The 26,416-nt window shown below is 44.0% G+C and overlaps 1 protein-coding gene across 1 annotated transcript in view; it reads left to right on the top strand.

The window, feature by feature from the left end:
• RFTN2 (raftlin family member 2) overlaps positions 1 to 26,416 on the top strand; it is a 484,037-nt gene that overhangs the window by 229,320 nt on the left and 228,301 nt on the right. Inside the window, exon 5 of the mRNA XM_063430216.1 lies at positions 17,912 to 18,115. Within this exon, the coding sequence (XP_063286286.1) occupies positions 17,912 to 18,115 (204 nt within the window). The remainder of the gene's footprint in view (positions 1 to 17,911; positions 18,116 to 26,416) is intronic.

The raw sequence follows: 26,416 nt of genomic DNA, 5'->3' as shown, positions 1-26,416 counted from the left end.
CGAATGCACCAGAGCAGGGAATCCCTTAAAGCGGCACTGTCATGCCGAACTTACCTTTCCCCAATTGATTCCTCTTCTCTCCCTCTCTCAGGATCTGTTATTCATTTATTTCTGTCTGTTCTAGTTTTCTTTAAAACAAAAGACAAAGTAGGGACTATTTCTCTTCTGGAGGTTTCCTACGCCATGACCAGCGGAGGAGCAAAGTGTGCTTTGTTTTCGGTGGTCAGAGCAATTTTCCCACAATCCTTAGCTTTTCTCCCTGTTTCCACGATGCTTCCTGTCAGTATTGCCTAACGCCCTGTCACTTAGACAGAACGCCTTCAAAACTGCTGAATTGCATCCTAACAAAATGAGAACAATTTCTCCATTAGTGTTAGAATGCAATTCAGGACTTTGTTCGTATTGGAATATCATTCAAATTAATGAAACTCCGATCCTATTCGTGCTATGGCTGCATCTTGCAGCCGCTTAGTAAATAACTCCCTGAAATTGGTCTTTCGGCCACATTTACTAATACTAAGTAAAGATGACTTAGTATTAGTAAATTCAGCCCCTACTTGCTATACCGCGAGTAGGGGCATGTCTGTTAAACAGTGAACATCCTGTGGCTGCTCACTGTAAAAAAAAAAAAAAAAAACTATTGCCCCCCACCGCTACGGCCCCCACCCCTGAGCGGTGGGTGGGGGCCCTACATAACAATGAGGGGGGGACCTACTGTCCTGCCCCCCAGCCCCCACCCCTGCGCGGCGGGTTGGGGCCCTAAGACAAATTCCCGCCCCCCCCTTCAAAGGTGATTAAGGGTCCCCAAGCACCTAGTCACCCACCCCCTCCCACCATAATACCCGTCGATAATACCCGCTGTGTAAAATTATTATGGTGGGGGGGGGGGTGACTAGGTGCTTGGGGACCCCTAGTCACCTTTGAAGGGGGGGGCGGGAATTGGGCCGGGGGGAAGACAGTAGGTCCCCCCATTGTGATTTATGGCCCCCACCCACCGCGCATAGGTGGGGGCCGGGAGGGAGGACAGTAGGTCCCCACCCCTCATTATCATTATGGTCCTCACCCGCCGCCCAGGGGTGGGGGCCGGGGGGAGGACAGTAGTTTCCCCCCCCCCCATTATCTTTATGGCCCCCACCCACCGTTCAGGGGTGAGAGCCGCAGGGGAGGTCAGTAGGTCCCCCCATTGTGATTTATGGCCCCCAACCACCGCGCAGGGGTGGGGGCCGGGGGGGGGGGTACTAGGGTTTTTTTTTTAACAGTGAGCAGCCATAGTAGACATACCCCTTCTCGCAGTATAGCAAGTAGGGGCATTCGGGAGATTTTTATCTCCCTTATGCTATTATGGTGGTCATATTGACCCCCATAGAATGAGGGGTGACCTGGGGGGCTTAGGAAGTGGCGGGGAGCACTGCTCCCTGCCGCTTCTATAGTTACATATTACAAGGAGGGAGCTGCGCGCCGGTAGCTCCCTTATTGTAATAAACAGAACGAACAAACGAACACGGATATTCAGTGTTCGTTTGTTCGTCTGACATTTCTATTCATTCATTCGGATTTCTGACGAATGAATAGATGAAATTCCCGTTCGCATGCCAAAGTGTTTAACTGGGCATGTGCGGGAATCTCACAGCGCTATCTAGTGTAGGCAGATTAGATGTCCCACAGGGATTTCATCTACCCACACAAAGATGGCGGCGCCCTAAATATAGATCGGGGCAGAAAATAAAGTAAAAAAATAGGTAATATGGGGGGCTTAGGGGCATTTAGGGGTGACTAACGGGTCAGTTAGGTGTAGTGGAGTCGGGAGGGGTTTAAAAAAAATGGTATTCGGCCATGACAGTGCCGCTTTAAGTCTATGTTTGGTGAAATTTAGTATTTGGTAGCAATGTTAGTATTATTACTCAATGTTCCTTAATCCAAGGAATGTGTTAATTGAGAGAAATGTATTGTGTCCAGAAGAATGCAATTGTGGTATACTTGAAATGTAGGGTTATTCACCAAACTGAGAACTTTAATTCAATGTCAAATGTACTGTAAGTTTTTTTTTTTCCCAGTTTGACTATTTTGACCTTAATTTTAAAATTCACTTGCAATTCACAATGAATTCTCACTTTAGTAAATAACCATGTTATTGGGTGTTTAGGGTTTGAAGAAGTAATGGTTAAGGAAATAGGATTAATGTTAGTGGGTATTTAGGGATTAACATTAACAGTTAGGATTTGCAAACATTTAGCATTACAGGATTTAAGGAAGGAGTTGGGATCAATGGAGGCTAGTGAAGGTTTAATATGATGCAAAATGAACAATCCCTGATCCTGTGAGATCATACATTTAAATCATATTAAGAAGGAAAAGAAGAAGGAAAGTTGCAGTCACTCAAGCTGAAAATCCCACTAATCCAGCAATAAATAAATAATACTTAGGAAGGCAATGGGTGCTGCATCTCAAACTAAAACACTACACCAGTAAAACAAATGTATGTATTTATGGACGTAGGATCAGGCAACAAAGCAAATGGTAAATACACAAATACAGTCCACAGTAGAATGAATAACCTCTTAAAAATAAATTGCTCCTGGCTAATAGTCTGTATATATAAATTAGGGTGATGGTAGCAGTAGTCTTCAGATTCATTCTTCTGTTGTAATAAGAACCACATTAAATAGAGGTCATTTGGGAGAGCTACTACTAGTTCTACGATGACAGGGCTGATTGAAATGATACCCACTCTGGGACATGCTATAGAAGGATGTCCTCTGGTGATACTGCATGCAAATGATGAATAAATGAAGTGGAAAATGTATCTGCAGCGAAAACAGAGAAAAAGAGAAAAAAAGGCGCACTGCCCAGAAAAATCATTTACAAAAGCAGTGGGACAGAAGCACAAACGTCACATACGCCTGTACTCCCATAATACAAGGGGGGGGAAACCCTAATAGAATAATCACAAAAGAATATAATGACTTAAGGGTAGACAGACTCTTCAGGGAGAGGAGACAGTAATGTTAAAAATAACCTTTTTTGAAAAAATGGTGTTCTTCAAAAGACTAACAACATAGATCTATAGCTATATACAAATTACCCAAAGGAGAGAAAATATCCTGGCATATATGAATATAAAGAAGGCAGCTACAGGCTATCAAAATGTAGGAAATAGGCCAAGACCTAAACAGGGCAATTGACCTAAACAGGGAAATTATATCAAAACGTATGTCAAAGATTACAAACAACCAATCTAAGAGGTTTTAGAAGTGGTGAATAAAGAAAATACATACCAATCAAGTGGAGAAATGAAGGGACAGAACAGAAAAAAGGGGAGGAGGGGGAGATGGAGAGGGAGAGAAAGATAGGAACCCTCAAGAAATCCTTGTCCCCAGCCGAGTCCACTGACACAAGATACCTCGGCACCATGGAGGAGCTACTAGTGCCTACCTAAACCAACTTGACCCTGGATAACTGAAAAAATCATAAAAACAACTGAAAAGTACCCCTCCCTGAAGAGTCTGTGTACTCCCTGGTTAGTCGCCTCTTTACTTCATCAATGTAAGCGGCGCCCTCATAGCGATATGTCATGTTTGCCTGAGCCACTAGCGCTCCGATCCGTGCCTTTTGGATTACTCTGTAGTCAGGGGCGCTGCACAAGTGCTAGCGTTGCCCTCAATTATAGCTCCATAACTTTACTGGTGTCTCCGAGCTGCTTCTCCTTGCACTAGGACGCCATCCCGCCACTGTCACCAAATGTGACGGACCGCTGGCACTCCGACTGAGTACCTCCGCCAATCGATGCTCCTAGTGCTTGCCAAGGACTCCAAGCACTCCACCAGACACCATAAGCACTGCTTGACCCCTTTATGAAGTCTTGGCTCATGTTTGGGGGATGGAATAACCACACTCTTGGGGATTGCTATAATCACAATACTCCCCTGAGTATAAGCGCTTGTGAGAGCTTCTTCCTGTTACGCTCTCTGTCGCACACACACAGTCACAATCAGACAGTCAGACACACAGTTACAGGCAAGCAGTCTCACACACAGTCACAGGCAGGCAGTCACATACACACACAGTCACAGGCAGACAGTCACACACACAAACTCAAAGGCAGACAGTCACAGGCAGAGGTCTACCCACTGGAAGCTGGATCCTGGCCTTGGGTCCAGGGTGGCATGGAGGACGGCGAGACCCCGGCACAGCTGCATCGCTTGAAGTGGGGTCTGCAGAGCTTATGGTGTCTGGGCAGACAGTCGCACACACACTCACAGCCATACACACACTCACAGGCACACAGACTGTCACGGGCAGAGAATCACACACAGTCACAGTCAGACAGTCACACACACAGTTACAGGCAAGCAGTCTCACACACAGTCACAGGCAGGCAGTCACACACACACACACACACACAGTCACAGGCAGACAGTCTTACACACAAACTCAAAGGCAGACAATCACACACACAGAGTCACAGGCAGACAGTCAACACACACACACACACACTCTCTCTCTCTTACTTACTGACCGTATGGGCTGGAGTCACTGAGGTCCCTGGAGTCTGTTAATTGGGGAAGCAGGGACTTCATCTTGCTTCCCCTCGATTTGCAGCAGTGACAGCAACAGGTGGAGGCTGTGTTTAGCTCCGCCCCTGTTACTGGTTTGGCTCTGCCCCCGCTTTTGATTAGCTCTGCCCCCATTTTTCTTAGATACGTCTGGTTTTGAAGTTCTGTGGCTGCCTGCGGCTGCCATGGCAACCTGTCCACAGCTCACACATCCAAAGGCCACCCTGGTCATGACACCCCCCTAGTGAGTGGCACCCGGTGCAGACTGCCCCCCCGCCTCCTACTCACTTAGTATGCCATTGGTACCTATTGTATTCTTTTGCAATGTATCTGCAGTAAAAAAGGGGAGAAAAGGCTGCGCCAAGAGATACAATAAAATAAGTCCCAATAAAAATATAAAAAGGATATATATAAATATATATAAAAGTCAATATAAAAATAAAAGGAGGATAAATTTCTATGTTGCGCTGGTGTTCTCTCTTCTTATGATGCTTTGGATCCTCCCGTGATATGTAAAATATAAAAGGGAAAAGGACCAATGGTGCAGATTGTGGGGTACGTGGAAAATGAAGAATAAAGATGTAATAAACTCACATTTGTATGAGCTATAACCAGCTCAGGTGGAATGGGCGTTCTGCAGTATAATCCCTGCTAGTAGGATATCAGGAAATTCTGATCCACTGGTGCTGTCCAATTCTCAGGAGAAGGGAGAAAAATATATATAACAGATAGTGCTCTCTGAAGATAAGATGTGGTATATACAAAACAAAATAAATATACTCACAGTATACAGTGCAGATGACACTGCACTTGAGATATGGCGTGGGTGGTATAATCCCCACCTTAGGATATATAAAATGCCAGGAAAGGATAATATAAAATTGGAGTGATAAAAATATATATAATAAAAATATGAATGGCACAGAGATAAAGCCAAACTTAATTTATTATTAAAAGTATACAATAAAATCCATTAACGCGTTTCACCTCAAGGGTTTTATCAAAATGGAATAACATTTAAAACCTGGCAAGAATAAAATATATATAGGTGCACTGTTACTTTAAAAACGGCGCCAAACATAGCATCAATTAACATTAGCCAATCACAGTTAGGCATAATACATATGAAGGATACAGCTTATAATACTATTAAGAATAGGTATATTCTAAAAGTTTGGTGTGTGCCAGACATAATAGGCAGAAGAAAAATGGAAAACGAAGCTATATAGCTTGTATAATATTAGATTGTATTTACACTCTAGTGCGTCACGTGACCCGCGTGGGGTTGTGGGAGATGTAGTCCGCTGGCCACGTGTCAGTTCAGATCCAATGAGCATCCTGGGCGGTGCTCGCGCGCGTCACATGGTCCGCATCACACAAAGACAGTGTGATGCAGGAGTCATGTGATCGCTGCTAAGGAGCTTGGGAGATGTAGTTAGAGAACCCGAAATGGGTTTTTAAATAGAAATAGCTAGCTTAGGAATATGTAATGTTGGCAAAAGGATGCATGGCAACAGATAGCCAAATTTAAAATTAATACAAGGGTAACATATAAAAATTAACTTGGTATTAACAGGCATAAATGATATATATATAAAAAAAAAGCTAGCTTAGGTATATACAATATCGGCAGACAAATTAGTATGCATGTAAAAATGCTGGATAGCAATAAATAGCCATATATAAAGTTAGTAAAAGAATAACATATAAGAATTAACATGGTATTAACAGGCATAGACAGTATATATGGTGATAATCTTATTAGTATTAGATATGTGTACTATAGCAGCATGGGTGGTATTCATCACATTAGTGCAAGGTGAACTAGCAGCATAATGTTCCATTATAGGAAATAAGATAAATATAAAATGTCTTAGATAATAGAGGGATTGTTTTAACACACGAATATAGTAGAGATTTAATCAATTTTTTAGACCTAAGCATTTTTATTAAACAAGGGGTGGTACATACAAAAAACATTTTTAACCCCTTAAGGACACATGACGTGTGTGACACGTCATGATTCCCTTTTATTCCAGAAGTTTGGTCCTTAAGGGGTTAAAAAGGTATGTACCAACACAGCGATCGACCAGTCGAGCTGTCACTATAAACCATGGCTTGAGAGCGCCCCTAAAAGCCAATTTTTAAGAATGCGAAGGAATTGCTCTCTTATCAATGATTTTAACGAACAATCACTGCTTTTAAAAAATCAATTCATTGAGAAGAACTACTCACCCACAAAACTGGAGAACATTATAACCACAGTAAAAAGTAAACCTAGAGAAAATCTCTTAACCTATAAAGAAAAAGACTCCTCTAAAGCCCCTACTCTTCCCATAATTTTTAATTTTAACAATAAAAGCGGCTTTATCAAAAAAACGATTAAGAGACACTGGCATCTTTTAAAACAAGATGACCTCCTTAAAGAAATATTACCAATACAGCCCAAAATTGTTTTTATAGGTGCACCAAATTTTAGATCAATTTTAACCAATAATTACACCAGAGAAGTAAAAGAAACACAATCTACTTTTTTAAACGGGATGACGGGTTTTTATATGTGCAAACGCTGTGTCGTATGTAAAAGTACTAATCCCACTACCCAGTCCAAAATCACTAGTTTTAAATCAAATACAACTAATAAGAGTTATACTATTAGAGACTTTATTACATGTCATACCACTAATGTTATTTACCTATTGGAGTGCCCATGTGGCCTCCAATACGTTGGTATGACAACCAGATGCCTGAAAACAAGATTAGCAGAACACTGTCGCAATATAAAAAATGGATATGCTAATCATTCCGTATCAAAACATTTTGAAATACATAATCGGGACCCCAAACTTCTTAATTGCATGGGTATAAAAAAATGTAAAATTCCCTGGAGAGGGGGAAATCTTAAAAATATCTTAGGCAGAAACGAGATGGAATGGGTATTCAACCTACAGACCCTAGCCCCCAAAGGTTTAAATGCAGACTTTGTTTTATTTAACTTTTTATAATTTTAAAATGGTTTAAAAATCTTTTAATAAATATGTGGTTTAATTCTTCTATTGTGGTCATTTGGGGGCTATCCTAGTCATAGTTGTCACCTACGGCATTATGGTCTGGGATACCCCCAATATGACCACCAAGCAGAATAGATATTCTTATCGATATTTTTATTTTCATTTTATTATTCAATTTCTACTTGTCTGTATATATATATATGCTTCTACATATGGTTTTAAGCAAGTGTTGCCCTCTAAGACATTTTATATTTATCTTATTTCCTATAATGGAACATTATGCTGCTAGTTCACCTTGCACTAATGTGATGAATACCACCCATGCTGCTATAGTACACATATCTAATACTAATAAGATTATCACCATATATACTGTCTATGCCTGTTAATACCATGTTAATTCTTATATGTTATTCTTTTACTAACTTTATAAATGGCTATTTATTGCTATCCAGCATTTTTACATGCATACTAATTTGTCTGCCGATATTATATATACCTAAGCTAGCTTTTTTTATATATATATCATTTATGCCTGTTAATACCAAGTTAATTTTTATATGTTACCCTTGTATTAATTTTAAATTTGGCTATCTGTTGCCATGCATCCTTTTGCCGACATTACATATTCCTAAGCTAGCTATTTCTATTTAAAAACCCATTTCGGGTTCTCTAACTACATCTCCCAAGCTCCTTAGCGGCGATCACATGACTCCTGCATCACACTGTCTTTGTGTGATGCGGACCATGTGACGCGCGCAAGCACCGCCCAGGATGCTCATTGGATCTGAACTGACACGTGGCCAGCGGACTACATCTCCCACAACCCCACGCGGGTCACGTGACGCGCTAGAGTGTAAATACAATCTAATATTATACAAGCTATATAGCTTCGTTTTCCATTTTTCTTCTGCCTATTATGTCTGGCACACACCAAACTTTTAGAATATACCTATTCTTAATAGTATTATAAGCTGTATCCTTCATATGTATTATGCCTAACTGTGATTGGCTAATGTTAATTGATGCTATGTTTGGCGCCGTTTTTAAAGTAACAGTGCACCTATATATATTTTATTCTTGCCAGGTTTTAAATGTTATTCCATTTTGATAAAACCCTTGAGGTGAAACGCGTTAATGGATTTTATTGTATACTTTTAATAATAAATTACGTTTGGCTTTATCTCTGTGCCATTCATATTTTTATTATATATATTTTTATCACTCCAATTTTATATTATCCTTTCCTGGCATTTTATATATCCTAAGGTGGGGATTATACCACCCACGCCATATCTCAAGTGCAGTGTCATCTGCACTGTATACTGTGAGTATATTTATTTTGTTTTATATATACCACATCTTATCTTCAGAGAGCACTATCTGTTATATATATTTTTCTCCCTTCTCCTGAGAATTGGACAGCACCAGTGGATCAGAATTTCCTGATATCCTACTAGCAGGGATTATACTGCAGAACGCCCATTCCACCTGAGCTGGTTATAGCGCATACAAATGTGAGTTTATTACATCTTTATTCTTCATTTTCCACGTACCCCACAATCTGCACCATTGGTCCTTTTCCCTTTTATATTTTACATATCACGGGAGGATCCAAAGCATCATAAGAAGAGAGAACACCAGCGCAACATAGACATTTATCCTCCTTTTATTTTTATATTGACTTTTATATATATTTATATATATCCTTTTTATATTTTTATTGGGACTTATTTTATTGTATCTCTTGGCGCAGCCTTTTCTCCCCTTTTTTCCTGTACATCCTTATCCCAGAGGGTTAGAGGGTGACCCTCTGTAAGGTTGCTGCCTCCTTTGTATATTATTAGCGCTAACCTACTCCACACTTTTTCTTGAATGTATCTGCAGTACCTTAAAATTCTATAATAAATCGCTACCAAATGATGCCTAATACTAAAATTGTGGTTTTGCTACATCTAGCAGTAAGAAAAGCAATGTTAAAAAGAAAGGCAAGGTGGCCTGATCACCGACCAAGATGGCCGCTTAACTCCGGAGCTCCGCACCGCTAAACCCCAAACCGCGATCCACAACCAGCTACAGTGCACAGATGGGCCGCAACCGCCGCATGGATCACTTCCAGAACCCCAGGGAACCGCAACTGGGCCCCCAACAGGGAACCATGGACGGATTCCTGCATCCGCCACGTGGGAATGATGGCGGCCCGGACAGCCCTGGCCTAGCTCCCAGGTCTCCTACCTCCACGGCGGGCGGCGACCCCGCGACCCTGGAGCGGATCGGAGACGAACTGAGGACCATTGCAGCAGCCATGGCCACCAAGGCAGACTTGCTGACCCTCACAACCACCATACAAGACGCTCTGAGGGCGGAGATGGCGAGACTCAGAACAGAGGTTAGTGCGCACACAGGCCGCATAGAGGCCCTAGAAGCCTCCACTGACGCCCAAGCTGCCAGACTAGTGGCCTCTGACTCTGCCATAGCCAAACAGGGAGATCTACTTCTCCAGATGCGCAGACACCTTGAAGACCTTGACAACAGAGGTCGGAGGTGCAATATTAGGATTAGGGGGGTCCCTGAATCTGACAGGGGTGAAAATGCAGAGGAACTCCTCACAGAATTATTCCAGCATATTTTACAAGCAGACGCCCCCCAAAGCTTTGAATTTGAGAGAGCACATAGGGCCCTGAGACCACGCTCTGTTGAAGAGGGTCCTAGAGACATGATCTGCTGTCTCCGCTCCTTCCCCATGAAGGATGCCATCATGAGGAAGGCCAGAGAACAACCCACTTGGCTATTTCAGGGGGCCCAGGTGTCCCTCTTTAATGACTTGTCCCCATATACGCTGGACGCCAGGCGGGCGCTTAGACCGGTGACGGCAGCGCTTCGAGATCATAATATACCCTATAAGTGGGGGTTCCCGTTCACACTAATGGCCCGCCATCATGACACATGGCTGGCAGCTAGATGGCCCGAGGAAGTTCTACGTTTTCTTGAGGAACTCAACTTGCCACCTACCCCAGTCGCTGACTGGGTCCTGGGCCAGTTGGGACCGGCTCCAAGACTACAACGGGGAGCCCACAAACGTGGAGGCAGATCCCCACCAGGGCGGCCGCCCCAGAGGCGCAGACAGGGTCCTGGAAACCCTGCGGAGTAAGTACCTCACTGGCCCACCAGAACCCGACCGTCCACCCCTCCAGGACTATTTGGGCCCCTGACGGATGGTACGAGTGTCTCACCCTACATAGCTGAAACCGCAACGACTGGGGGGCCTATGATGAGACTCCTTTGGGGGGGCCGGGCATAGGCACTATACGGGGTATTGACGCGCTCTAAACTCTGACTGACGAGCATAATATTGGCAGCCCAACTAGATAGAATTCAACCGTTCCCCTTGAGAGTGGTGAATGCTCCCCACGAATATCTAGGGATATATACGTTTTGAAGGCCCCGGATACCCGCTGCTCTCTGACGACTGCCTAGCTGCCTGGTAACCAGAGTTTTGGGTGGGGGGATATGGGGGATCCACTGCCCGCCTCTACATATGCTCCTGGTGAAGGCAGTAGCCGACTGACCCGGAGACTAGAGACAGACAGCCAACATGTGGTGCCGTACCCCTAACGCCCTGGGTATCCTAATGGGGGAATTGGGGACAACGGCTGCTCTCCGTGCGCGGAGTACAGCCCAGTTGGGCCGGCAACCCCCCCCCCCCCCCCCAGCTTCAAGGCAAGACAAGGAAGCTCTTCCACCACCACTGGCAATGTTAACCACCTCACACGGAAGCTATTGTAGACTCTATGTTTGATAACTCACACATGACATGCATGCATTGTTTTGCTGAATGCTAAAGCACTGGGGAATGGTGGGGAGACAATTGCATGTGGAGCTACCTTTTGAAACTTGCCGTCCCTCAATGTGATTGTGAACGAATGCTAGGGGTGACGTGACAGGGAACCATTTCTAATACAGCGGACTGGGTAGGACTGCAGGGACATGACGGACGCAACACTGGCCTATAGCTGAATGTTAGGGAGACACGTAGGGTTATCCACCTGTCGTACACACTCGTGGGAGACCGTGTTCCCTGGGGGGAGGCCCACACCCATGCTACCCTGACTGTCATAAACCACACACGCTCACACACTGTGTTGGATGGTTCCCTCACGGAACGCTCCCCGAGCCAACTGATGTCATTAATGCCACAACCTGACAAACTACACGTTGCCCATCCGGACGCTGCTCCACAACACTCAGTCGAAGTGCACGTTACACAACAGGGAAAGCGACGAGGGCCACCTTGGGGGGGGGACAGCATTAGGACATGAGTCTGCCAGAACTCACAGGTCGTTAGAATTAGTTGGATGGACCGGACACCGAGCCAACAAATTGAAGGGGAATGACGAAACGGGTCGGGGGAGGTGGGACTGTAGGTGCATTATGACTGGAAGGCGGGGGGGAAGACATACCTAAAAAATGATTGCATCGATGTATTGTTCATATGTTATTTCTGTTGCACTGTTATATATTCAAGCTCACAACCGCTATGGATCACCTTACACATTAATCATTGATTGCTTTGATGGGGGGGGCGGATGGAAAACTCTGTCCATAGACTCTCATATTCTTACATCGTAGACCGGTTTCAGGCCACACACCTCAACCCACACTCGTGCTTCACTTTGTACGGCAGAGCCCTGAGGGTCCCCGCTACCTGGTCTGGTTACCGGGACGGGGCCTCAGCGAAATCTGTCGTAGCACAAGGCATCTCCGTAGAGGAGGTGACACACCCGAGACATCCTTGATCTCGACCTCAGTGCCTGCTGAACCAGGCACCTCAGTCCTCACTCTCACCTTCTTTATCCTTTCCTTCTTAACTCTTTCTCCTTATCTACTCTCTCTCTCTCGTTCCCGATCCTCGGCTCCTGCCTCCTTGTGCAGCGTCTTCTCCTCTGTCGCGGGGCCGGCCCGGTCTTGCTTCCCTAGTTGGGTCTCTCCTCTGCATCGGAGGTCTAGGAGCCTGGCGGGGGTCTTCCTGGGGCAGGGGAGGAGGGGGCGACGACGGCTATAGTTATAGACATGGGTGATACTAATAACTGGCTATGAGACACTGATGCGTATCGCCCTGCTTCCCTGAATGTCCTCACACTCAACTGCAGAGGGTTGAATATACCAGAGCGGCGGACACACTTGCTCTGAGACCTGAGGAAACAGCACATATCGGTCGCAATGTTACAGGAAACTCACTTCCGAAAGGACACGGCCCCCAAGCTACGAAACAAATTCTACCCGACGAATTACTTTAGTGACCACCCAACGGCGCGAAAGGCGGGTGTTGCTATCCTGGTGGCGGCGGACCTGGGATTCCAGGTCCTGGACTGCCTTATGGACACCCAGGGTCGCTTCGTATACGTGAAAGGACTCATCGCTGGTACAATATACACCTTCGCCAATCTATATTTGCCGAATAGACGACAAGCGCAATTCCTCAGGAGTGCACTGAATAAACTGAACACCTTCTCTGAAGGGGCCCTCGTCCTGGGAGGGGATTTCAACGTTACTCTGGACCCTATTATGGACTCCTCAACAGGTCACAGCAGCGTCTCACAACTCCATTTACGCTCCATGAAGAGAGCTCTCGGCGACATGGAACTGGTGGACTGTTGGAGGACTCTCCACCCGACCACCAAAGACTTCACACACTACTCTGCCTTACATGATCGATACTCCCGTATTGACTACATCTTTATCCGACAAGTGGGCCTTCAGCGACTGATCTCGGCCAAGATGGCTCCAGCCACATGGTCGGACCATGGCTCGGTCAGGGTGGAACTGGACTCGCCCCTCTTTCGACCCTCTACCTGGACGTGGAGGCTCAATGAGGCTCTCCTTCTCGATTTGGATACTCGCGAGCAAGTCACCCAGGCACTGAACCATTATTTTCAGGACAACGACGGGCAGGGAACTTCCCCGATCTCAATCTGGGAGGCACATAAGAGTGTAATCCGGGGCACGTTTATTCGAATCGCATCACAAAAGAAAAAGAGGGCGACGCAAGAAATGGCGGACGTGTATAAGATGATTGCGGTATTGGAGCAGCAACACAAGCTGTCCCAGCTGATGGAAACGTATGGGGAACTAATGCAAGCTAGACGGGACCAGCGAGATATCCTCACAAAACGCTATCTCAGGTCCTTACAGCGGTCCAGAGGCTTATTTTATACCCATGCCAACAAAGGGGGTAAATACCTGGCACACCTCCTGAAGGGGAATATCCCCCGTACACAGGCGCGTAGCCTGTGCCTCTCGTCAGGGGTCATATCGAACTCCCCGAGCAAAATAGCGGAGGAATTCAGGGACTACTACCAAACCCTCTACAACATCCCCGCAAGGGATAGACAGGACGCAGTGGACATGGACAGCGCGCAAATTCGGGACTACCTGGAAAAGGCTGACCTCGCCACAATGCTGGAGGCCCCGATCACGACAGATGACATCGCAGCAGTCCTGAAATCGACCAAAACGGGCAAAGCACCAGGACCAGATGGATTCTCCACGGGGTACTATAAAACATTCTCTTCGATCTTGCTACCGTGGTTCACAAAAGCTGTTAATAGAATAGCGGACGGAGGGGCTCTTGGACCAGAATCTTTGGCGGCTATAATAACTGTCCTGCCGAAGCCAGGAAAGGATCAGATGGAATGTGGCAACTATCGACCTATATCCTTACTAAATGTGGATACCAAACTGCTCACGAGGGTTATAGCCACAAGACTCCAGTCGATCCTGCCCGCTCTGACGCACGTAGACCAAACCGGATTTGTACCCGGACGGGAGGCGAGGGACAGCACCTTACGGACGTTTGCGATGCAACATAGGGCGAGAGCATCACAACATCCCCTCCTGCTCCTCTCCACGGATGGCGAAAAGGCATTCGACCGGGTGAAGTGGCCCTACATGATCGCGACCCTGACTAAAATGGGACTGGGACAAAGGCTACTCACCTGGATCGGAGCGCTCTACAACAACCCACAAGCGACGGTACGGATTAACGGAGCTCTCACCACAGTCTTTGCGATCTCAAACGGCACAAGGCAGGGCTGCCCTCTGTCTCCGCTACTGTTCGCCATGTATCTGGAACCCCTGCTCCGCACCATCAGACAACATCCTGACATCCGGGGGTTCCCTTGGGGCGAGGTGGAACACAAGGTTGCTGCATACGCGGACGATCTCCTATTCTATGTCTCATCACCCCGCATCACATTGCCCTGCCTATTGTTAGCCTTTGACGGGTTTGGCAAGATCTCAGGGCTTAAACTTAACCTGTCTAAATGTGAAGTGCTCAACATCACCGTCCCACAAGAGGAATACGCAGCCCTGGAGGACATTTTTCCCTTCCAATGGTGCTCCCAGAAAACGAAATAATTGGGAATATGGGTGACGACTGACCCGGAAACTCTCTACTCGCACAACTTCATCCCATTACTGAGAACGATCCTGGCGGACTTGAATAAATGGGCTTATCCGCATATTTCTTGGCATGGTCGGATCGCTGTTCTCAAAATGAATGTCCTACCCAGGCTTTTATACCCTTTTCAGACGCTACCTCTCACCATACCTGCACCCTTCTTCTCCACATTAAAGTCGGCGGTCATTCACTATGTCTGGAGGGGGGAGAGGTCCAGACTCAGATATGACATTCTCTGCCTGCCACGTCATTGAGGGGGACATTGCCCGATTTTAAACGGTATCACCAAGCCACAGTTTTACAGCGCATTCTGGAATGGAACATACGCACATCCCCCAAACCGTGGGTAGCCCTGACCAGGGACAGACGTGGGGCTCACCTGCAGGCCGCCGTTTGGACGGGAGGGGCGAGGAATGGCTACACTAAAGAGGGCACAAACCTGATAGCACAAACTCTTACTAGCTGGAGAAACATGAGGGACCAACCGCACATCTCACCCATACCCAGCCCTTTGATCTCTATCACGGATAACGAGACAATCGGGGGAGGTATCCCATCGACGAAGTGGCCTTTCACAGAAGGAAGAGAACATGTCCCCATCTCCACAATCCTGGGAGGCGGTACCCTGCGGACCCTGGACTCCCTCCTGGGGGATTCACCTTGCTCGCCTTTATTGGTTCTGCGATACATGCAGATTAGGCATTATTATAACTCGATACGCAACAAACAACGCTTACATAGAGATCTCACCTGGTTCGAAGCCATATGCAAAAGAGGCCTACCACTAGGGAAGGCGATATCCACGCTCTACCAGCACGTCTTGGTGGGACATCTGGCGGAAAATAACACCTTCCGTCGGCAATGGGAAACGATGCTAGACACTTCCTTTACACCCCAAGAGTGGGAAAATGCACTGTTGTGGCAACACAAGAGCTCTACCAGCTCGCAATACCAAGAAACTAACTATAAGTTGCTCACACTGTGGTACAGGACACCGACGTTACTCCACAGGATCTTCCCGACGATTCCACTGACGTGCTGGAGGTGTGAAGTGGAGAGGGGCACGACATTGCATATCTGGTGGGAATGTCACCTGATTGTGCCATTTTGGGACATGATTCGACAGGAATGCAATGAAGTCCTGGGGGAGACGCCGGGATGGTCAGCGGCTCTATCGTTACTACACATTTCGGAGATGTCTATAGCGAGGTACAAGAAATCGATCTTGCGCCACCTACTCAACGCGGGGAAGGCCCTGATCCCGGCATATTGGAAAAAGAAAAAGACACCTCCACTAGAAGACTGGATCTGCAGGGTGGAAGACATTCGAGGGGCAGAGGCCTTACAAGCATCCCTGTTGGGGAGAGGGGACAAACATGCTGAGAGGTGGCAACCATGGGTTGTCTATAGGTCCCAGGATCGATAGGGTAAGCAGCTGGAGGAGGGACCCACGGGGGGGATGGTCGGTCTGTACACCTGGGTACCCGCGGGGGTCCTGCGGGATACTGGGTCCTGATGCCGCTCAGGGGGTACTGGAGCTCTGGTGACAATACTCATCTCTCTACCCTTTCCTGCTCCTTCTCCTCTTCACTCCTATTCTACCCACTACCTTTTCATCCTACTCTGCACACCACGAAAAACCATGACAGATAACGATACACATGACCGGCAAGGAATCGAGCCGGATACACCTGGGAATTATATCCTAAAACTCCCCCACTCTTGAAAGCCATATGCTCGCCCCCCGCCCATTGGACACGCCTAGACACCACGAGAAATGCCGCACTAAGAAACCATATGGTTCATGGGAAAAGCTTAATGTTCTAGTGGGGGGTAACAGGAGGAATCAGGGGTGAGCGGTCAGACAATCCGAGCAGTGTCACGACCTTTAAAAGGTCATTGTACATAGGCTTGATTAGCAATCACCTGCATGACGTTTCTACTCACCTAGTACATCCACGACAGGTCTTTCTGCCTTATTACTGAATCGGGCTTGCATGCCCATAATTACGTGTACCTCTGTCATATTCTGATTTCTGTCCTGCCAACTGACGCCACAGACCCAGGGGACCTATCGTACGTATGATTGTTCTTGAGAGACCTGCGTGTCTCCCTTTTCTATGGGAACCAGGGAGATCTGTGTATCTCAATTGATCTACTGTTATATTACTCTACCAGTTATTTGAAACCTGCGCGTTTCTAAGCAATGATTTTCATGATTTTCATAACTTTCCTTGTATCACTTAAACATTTCAAATAAAAAGAGATTAAAAAAAAAGAAAGGCAAAGGTGCTAAAAGCAGCAAAAAAGATTTGAAAAAAAGATTTTGCGTGAACAATTTGTACTACTTTGGCTTTTTTTGCACACATTAAACTTTTAGATGGTAGTCTACAATATCTGGAGTACCAAAGGTTTCCAACTCCTGATCTAGTGTCTGGTTTAAAATCAATATTTTCTCACACATGACTAAAATAGTATAGGAGTTACATATGTAATAAACACCAGATTTATAGCAGGAGCTTGCCTGGGCCTGGGGCCAAGCATATCAACAAAATATATTCATCTGCTTTTTACAGATATACCTAATTGAAATCCAATGTTCCTGTTCACACTTGGATCTGATTTCAGCCATCCAGCATACCAGTTTATTTTTGTTAATCCTGGGGTGTTCAGATTTTATTAAGTAATCCTGGGAGTTACCTCAAACAGTGATTTTTAAATAACATGAATGATTTATAATCATCATTCTAAAGATCGATTGTTGGCTTACTATAGAAATTTTAGGTAATCAAACAATAACACAGATGAACTGATTTCAACGGATTTCAATGAACTGATACAATTTACAAATACAAAGAGTTTTAACTTACTTATTTATATTTCAATAGGGAAAACATTGTATGCATTATTTAACCTTGTGGAGAATGATGCAAGTTGCAGCAAGTATAAGGAAGGAAACCTGTCGATGAAAGTCTCGAGGAAAGGAACAACCATAAGTTCTCTGGAAGCAGACTGGATCGAATTGACAAGTAGTCGTTACCAACAAGGACTATCATTAGTTGATTCTATAGTGTTCTGGGACCTAATGAAAGGTAACTTCTTTATAGACTTCTCAGCCTTGGTTCTCCAACATTATTAGGGTATCCTGAGATGACCAGATCTGGGTGATTCCCTGGTGCACTATTTCTGATGAATAAACATATGTTTATAGAAAAAACTCTTGTTGTCACAGAAGGAGATGGTGGTGAAACATATAAACTGAAATATGATAATTGAAATGTATATGTTTTGGAACTGGAACATAACATAAGAATATCAGAATATCATATCATATTTTTTTGCATTAAATGCACTATAAGCCAAAATTGTCCGATATTTAACACAATTGTAGCTACAACTGCTTAGTTTTATTGGATTTTCAAAAAAGCAGACAGTAGAGTCAGAACCAATAAATATTGATTAGATACAATGTAAATCAATTAAATCATAAAACAACAATATTACATTGTAGAAAATCTCACAGCAATATAGCAGAACAATGGAAATTATTTTAAATTATTTGTTCATTTAGTCATAAACATCTCAGAGTACCCAAATTTGAATTAGATAGTATCACTGTGCGCAGCCGAAGTAAGCAAGGAAAGCTAGTGCTTTTTTTTTTTTTTTTTCAAGAAACCTAAATTTTACATACTGGTATTACAATTATTTATTTATTTAATTTTGTTGTACGGTAATAGAACCTTTTGTATACATAGAAAAACAGGGAACACAAGGCAAGACAACATAAAGACTAATGTTGTCAGTGATAGTACAATGCTCAACAAAACAAAAGATTGCAAACAATAACTTGAAATATCAAGTTAGCGAGTAGAAATAACATTGAAACAGGGTCCCAGTGAAAAAAAGAAAATAAAAACACAAAGGACCTATGACAAGTTTTATCAGAGAAAAAGGTAGGTAGAGTCTCTATTGAGAAAAGTCAAACAGTCTACTTGTCCATCAGAACCATCTGAGATAGATTCCAAGCTTGGCACATGCTTGTCAAAGAAGTCAACCAAGAGGGGGCGGAGCTAGGCAGCCAAGCTGTGCAGTCGCACAACAGCAGAGCTCCGGGCTAAATAGCCCAAAAAACAGACAAATCTACCGAGACAAACTGTTTGTTACCCGCTTTTCAACCCCCAGCGTTTAGGGGCTACGATTGGGAACATGCAAAACCGAGACTATGTCCAAGAAAGGCGACTACTTCCAGGGGATGGACTTGAGGCCTACTCAGAAGGCACGGGGGAGGCGGCCGATCCCTCAGCCGACTGCAGCCTGCCACACGGGAGGTCTCCCCGGAACAACCCCTCCCCCCCCCTGCCGGTGAGGGATATCCCGGCAACTAGAGCATGCAACTCGGAATGGAGGCACCGACCTCAGACCATCGGCACTGCCGAAACACCGACATGCAGCATGGCGGTCGCCACGTGGGACCCAGCACAGGAGCCCTGTCTGCCCCCGCTGTGTGGCTCGAATCCCCCCCCCTCTGGGCCGGCGGGGGATATCCCGGCCCCCACGGGACTGCCGAGAGGCTCCCCTGGACAAGCGATGCAGCATGCAACTAAATTGCACGGTCGAGGCCCAACCAAGATGGCCGCACGGGCAAAGAGCACACTTACCCAGCCGCCTAAGCATACCCAAGAGTTCTTCGAACGGCTCTGTGCAAACTTCTGGACACAGCGCCGTACTCTGGGACGGTCCTTCAGGCTAGTGATCAAAGAAGCAGCGGCATGGATTCGCCCCGCAACCCGGCGCCACCTCTGTGGGTACCCGCCTACAACCCCCAGAGCGGCCACCCGACAGCACAGATGCCGAAGATCAGCAAGGTGGGAACCAGCGCCATGTCCCTGTGCAAGCACACGTTCCCACACACACCAGACCAGGGCCACCAAGCACGCCCAACAAACATGCCATACAGCGGCACCAGAGACCCCTACCCAGCGTACTACAATACCGCACCTCTGGGCTCAAGCTGGAAGCCGTGAGGCTAGACAAGAGAGCTCCCGGCCGACGTGCAACCACGACGGGACCGAACCGAGGGGCTGCATAACTTGCCTACTGATGAGCGACCAACGATCTCCCCACAGACTGGGCATTGGATGAGGGGGCTGAAAGACAGAGGCTGCCCGTTGGCACTTTGCAGAGCTGACACTAACACAGATGACTTCACAGACCCTGTTCAATTTGGTGGACTCCTGTTTCAAATCTGCCTTTTTATTTTTTGTTTTTTTTTTGTTTTTTGGTTTTTTTTTTGGTTTTTTTTGTTTTTTTGTTTTTTTGTTTTTTTTATCATCTTTAAGATAAACTAGACTTAGAGCAAAACACTAAGCCCACTAACAAGCACGCATAACCTGTAGCCCGTGGACTTCCTCTGGGTGACAATAAATGTAGTAATGCTTAGAATAGCTTATGTTCAAGCAAGTGGTACTGTTTTCCTTTTCTTTTTATTTTTTTATTTTTTTTTTGCCTCGACTATGCTGTATAGGCCTACCGAAATGCTGCTTAACAGTTACGTACAAGCGAGCCGATCCATGTAGCTCCATGTAGAATCAACACATTTGCTTAATTTAATTACTCAATGGGAATGTCTAATTGCTTACGGTCTGCTAGGCGGGCACAGTAAATGTGGACAAGACCCACCGGTATAAAACGTGCACGTTTATCTTTATGTTATGGGAAGCACATTACGTGGAATAGCATGCTATGCAGTACTATACGCGAGTTGAATGTAACCTAACATGGCAGCATGTCACTAACCTCTTAAGTATACCCACATCTCTGCATAAGATCACTTGCAGAATCAGTCTGAGAAACCTATTATGTAATGCTTATGATGCTACTACACTCATATGCCTCTACTACTTGTCTTAACCCTTTACCACTAACCCAAACTTACTGTTCATTCTTGTTAATATATCTATAAAACCAAAAAGGTGCTTTGTTAAAGCTTTACCATTGTACAATACTGCAGCCAATGTCTGGCTAACAATGTACTGTAATACCATGACCTTGCTATGCACCACCAAAATAAAGAATTAAAAAAAAAAAAAAGAAGTCAACCAAGAAAACTTCGGGTCTGGCTTACAGAGAACACTGTACATTTTAGCATGGTTTGGGGGTGCTTGTCATTACCATTTCATCTAGTCTTTTCCAACAGGAAAAGTCAGATATCACTGCTTAGAGAAAAACAGGACTGCAGTCATTGGCTGAGAGTTTTAGCTTAGCATTTTTATTATTATTAATTATTATTATTATTGGATTGGCATTTATTTAGCGCCAACAGATTCTGTAGTGCTTTACAATAATGTAAGAGGGGGGATTTAACAATAAATAGGACAATAACAAAAAAAAAACCTTACAGGAATGATAGGTTAACCCCTTAAGGACACAGCTTCAGAAGCTTGTCTTACGCTTAATGACAGAAGCAATTTTTGCATTTTTTGATGTTTGCGTTCAACTGCAATTTGCATTTTTCTAATTTATTTCACCGACACATATTATATACTGTTTTTTAAAGGGCAGGAAGGGCTTTCATTTGATGTAACATATATATATATATATATATATATATATATATATATATATATATATATATATATATATATATATATATATACACACACACTTATTTATTATAAAAAAAAAAATACAGAAAAATGCAAATAAAAAAAAGAAAAAAATGTGTTTTATTTTAACAGTTTTTGCAATAATAATGTGTGCATAATTAGTGCAGGTTAAGGAAAGTAATTAAAAATACAATAATTTAGTTGTTCTGATTTGCATAATATATAATGTTTCTGGGATTTTAAGTTTTTTTTTGGTAGTTAAAGGTCACAAAGCACAAGGAGTAAAATAAACTTTTAATGTGGAGCGATTTTAGAATTTCGTATGTTTGTCTTGTAAGCTTAATAGCCATAAAAGAAAACACAATTGCAACACAAAAGTATATATTTATATAAAGTAGACATCACAGGCTATTTACCTAATGTTATTTTGACACTTTCTACTTAGCCATTTCACCGCCAATCTCTGCTAAATATTGGAGTAAAATTGTGTTTTTTGGGGGTTTTTTTGGCACACAAACTTATAACAAAGAACTTCGTATGTGTATTGTAAGGTTGGTGTGAGCTATTCCTGTACAAAACTTTATTTTGTGTTCAGCTACATCTGTTGAGTACAACGATACCCCCATTGTATGTCTTTGGCATTATTTCGTGAAGGTACAGTGCCAAATAGGAGACCTGTTTTTTTTTCAATATTTACAGTCGAATTTTGAGAGACAGATTTAATGGGCCTATGCTTTAATTTGGGGTATTATAGCAGTTTGACTGTTCAAAAAAAAAAAAAAAAAACACAAAGGCCTACTATTTGTAATAGTAGATACCACAGGGTATCTCATATGGTGCATATTGTGCCTTAACATGCCCCCATTTTTTCACCAATATATGCCAAAGTATGTGGTAAAAAATAATTTTGGGCATTTTTTACATACGGATTACATTTTTGCTGGGCATTTTCTATATTTCATATGTGCCACTAAGTTCAAACCCCCCACATTATGCTCAGCTAAGTCTTCTGAGTAAAATGATACCCCCAATGAATGTCTTTGGCACTATTTTGTGAAGCTACAGTGCCATATAGGAGACCTGTCCATTTCAGTATTTACAGTAGAATTTTAAGAGAAGGATTTAATGCCTTCAATTTGGGGCATTATAGCAGTTTGACTGTAAAAAAAAAACAAAACAAAAAAAAACACAAAGGCCTACCATTTGTAAAAGTAGACACTCCAGGGTATCTCATATGATGCATATTGTGCCTTAAAATGCCCCCATTTTTTCACCAATATATGCCAAAGTAGAGAGAGCGCAGGTAACTTTTTTTCTTTGGTTTTTACTATATGTATTAGCTGATGTGTACTGTAGTTGTTGCTGCTGCCCAGGAGTGATGGGAGTGAGCGCATTCCTTTTGTTTTTGTATTTGTATTCACTTTTTGTATCACACAGCTAGGTTACAATGCTGCCGCCCATCCCATGTGTTCCCTATTAAGGGGTAACAAGTATATAGGGGTGTATATAAAAAATACCCCTTTCTGTCTCATTTGAGATATTTTTGCCAGACGCTCAAGGAAGCAAGGTTTACAGTCAGCGTAGGATCCGTCTAGGGTGGTCTGCCTTGACATTGGCAGGCGGGCATTCCCTCCAGTGGCAATTGGAGTAACTAAATGACCTCCATTTGTTTAAATATACATAGGGATTAAGGAGAGAGCGCAAGTAACTTTTTTTCTTTGGTTTTTAACATAAAGGAGACCTGTCCATTTCAGAATTTACAGTAGAATTTTGAGAGACAGATTTGATGGGCCCATGTTTCAATTTGGGGCATTATAGCAGTTTGAATGTTAAAAAACAAACAAAAAAACAAACAAACACAAAGGCCTACCATTTCTTAAAGTAGACACCCCAGGGTATTTCAAAAGGCATATTTTAAACCTTAGCATAGGGTCATTTTTTTGTTAGTTTGTACCAAGTCTAGTTGCAATTAGTTTTTTGTCTGCCCTTTTGACACACACTTGGAGATATTACTGTATATTTTGCAATCCTTATGTGTGCTACGGCAGTATAACACCTAATATGTTGCTCAGCTATGTCCTCTTAGTGCAACAATACCCCCATGTGTACCTTTTTCAGGGATATGTGGATGTTGAAGGGGCACATTGGAGACACACCACTTTCATATTTTTCAAAAGTGGATGCTGGGCCCAAGTCTCATTTTAGCAGCTCAGGACTCTAATCTTTGGCTTCCAATATATTTTCTATGCAGATGACACGCAAATCTACCTGTCCTCTCCTGATCTCTCCCCGTCCCTCTTGACTAGTGTTTCTGACTGCCTTTCTGCTATTTCTAACTGACCAAAACTGAAATTCTAGTCTTTCCTCCCTTAAGTGTTGTTACTCCTGCGACTGTCTCCCTCCAAGTCAACAGTGCTACCATGAGCTCCAACACGCAGGTTCGCTGCCTAGGTGTTCTCTTTGACTCTGACCTCTCCTTCAAGCCTCATGTTCAGTCTATCGCCAAATCCTGTCGTTTCCATCTCAAAAATATTGCGCGCATCCGACCCTACTTAACGCCAGATGCGACTAAGGTGCTGGTCCATTCCACTGTCCTTTCTCACCTTGACTACTGTAATCCGCTTCTCAATGGTCTTACTTGTGCCGTTACAGTCCATAATGAATGCAGTGGCGAGGCTCATCTTCCTGTCTGCCCGCACCTCCCACACCTTACCCATCTGTCAGTCCCTATATTGGCTTCCTGTAAGATATAGGGCTCAATTTAAAATTCTGGTTCTTGCCTTCATATCTCTACATAATGCTGCTCACACCTATCTATCCTCCCTAATACACAAGTATGTCCCACCTAGGCCCTTACGATCTTGTGTCTATCTTCTGTCCGTACTCCCACCTCTGATGCTCGCCTTCAAGACTTCTCAAGGGCTGCACCGTTCCTGTGGAACGCACTTCCCTCCTCCGTTAGATGCTTACCTAGTCTCCACTCCTTCCAAAAAAATCATTAAAATCCCACTTCTTCATAAAATGTTAATAGCTTCCAACTGATTTCTCTGTTGCAACTGTCACTAGTCTAATACTATCCTTACCTTTTGTGTCACTTTACTCCACTCCCTCCAGCATGTAAGCTCATTGAGCAGGGCCCTCAACCCCTCTGTTTCTGTGTGTCTAACTTGTCTGGTTACAACTACATGTCTGTTCGTCCACCCATTGTAAAGCGCTGCAGAATTTGATGGTGCTAGATAAATAATAACATAATAATAATTAAGTATATTTTTAAGTATAAGCAGCTCATCAATTCAAATTATGAACAAGTGCATATGATTTGCTGTTAAAAGGGAGAATAGTTGGCGTAAACATATCTGGGGGGAATACCCAGTCATCTGTGTCCCGGGCAAAGCTGTCATGGATTCCGAAAACAAAACACAGACAGACCACAAAGAGAGAGAACAAAGAGAGAGAAACTTGTAATACCGGTCCTTAGAATGGCCGGGCTATACAAGCAGAGAATAGTCAATGTACAAGCCGAGGTCAAAGGAGTAAAGAGAAACGGAACAACGATAGGACAAGCCAAGGTCAAGGATCAGAGAAGACAGGATAAATGGGAGACAAAGCCAAGATTTGGTAACCAATCAGACAATGACTAAAATCACACCCCAAAACGGGTCTACTTATTCGGCTTGGTTGTGGAAAATTTTAAAACAGTGGCCAATACATAGGCTGGGCTGAGAGGTGCAATCAGGGCAGTAATAACTGGTCTCAGCTCTTATGCCCCTCTTGTAACACACCCTGCACCTTTTCTGTTTTTTTTTTTTCTTTTTTGGGGGTTGATGGAATCCTGAAGCCTCCATTCTTCTGCTAGGCTCCACTGATGGTCCCCCTCTGTGGCACTCAAGCAACCCAGAAATGAGCTGAAATTGAAATGAAAGAAATGTGCATTTTAGCTCAGCATTTGCTGTCACGAACGCACCCTACTCCAAGAGTGTGCGTGACATAGTTGTGGGGGTGAAAGGGTTAAAGTACACTATTTGTCTTCACTAGACCGTAAATAATGACAAAATCCCCCTTTTTAACACCACCCACACTTAAACATAATAATATAACTATTACTATTTTAATGCTGCCACCACCAAGACAATTTATAAATGGGGTGCCTTGGTCCCCCAGGTAAATCAACAATAAAACCCACCAAATATTACTTAGTACAATATTTAAGGAATTACAAAATCACTAACTAGTTTCTTCAGGTAACGTGATTCTTAACCAGACAAAGGCAGAACTTAATAAATGAATGTTTATTATGAACAAAGAATAGTCACAGTGCATATAGCAATATATGATAAACAAGTTATTTACGCCAACAACAGATAAAAACAAAAAGGATAAAATACAGAAGTCCTAATTACTCACTGTAGCGGAGTAGCAGTATAATCACGGTAGTCAGGAAAAAACAGGTAAAACACAGGCAGCGTAATAATAATCCCTCTTCCCCAAGGACTAGATGACTAGATGTCTGGGAGCCAACTGTCAACTGATAACTGACCTCTTTGGGGGTCCCAGCTTCAAAAGATGTAAACCCTGTTAACCTCAGCAATAACATCTCTGTAATTTGTGCCATTTACTACACACCTTACATTAAAGGATAATATTCCAAGGGTGTAATAATAAATTATACACCCTTGCCGTGACATTTGCCTTTTTAAAAATTACAAAGGCTTTGTTGATCTCGGTACTTGGTTGCTAGCAGTTCATTCTGGCAGAGAGATGCTGTTTCCCCCCCTTTTTAATTTTTTT

This window comes from Pelobates fuscus, chromosome 8, assembly GCF_036172605.1.
Source record: "Pelobates fuscus isolate aPelFus1 chromosome 8, aPelFus1.pri, whole genome shotgun sequence".
Lineage (NCBI taxonomy): Eukaryota > Metazoa > Chordata > Amphibia > Anura > Pelobatidae > Pelobates > Pelobates fuscus.
Note: the sequence above shows the minus strand (reverse complement) of the source record. Positions and strands in the feature narration are given on the sequence as shown.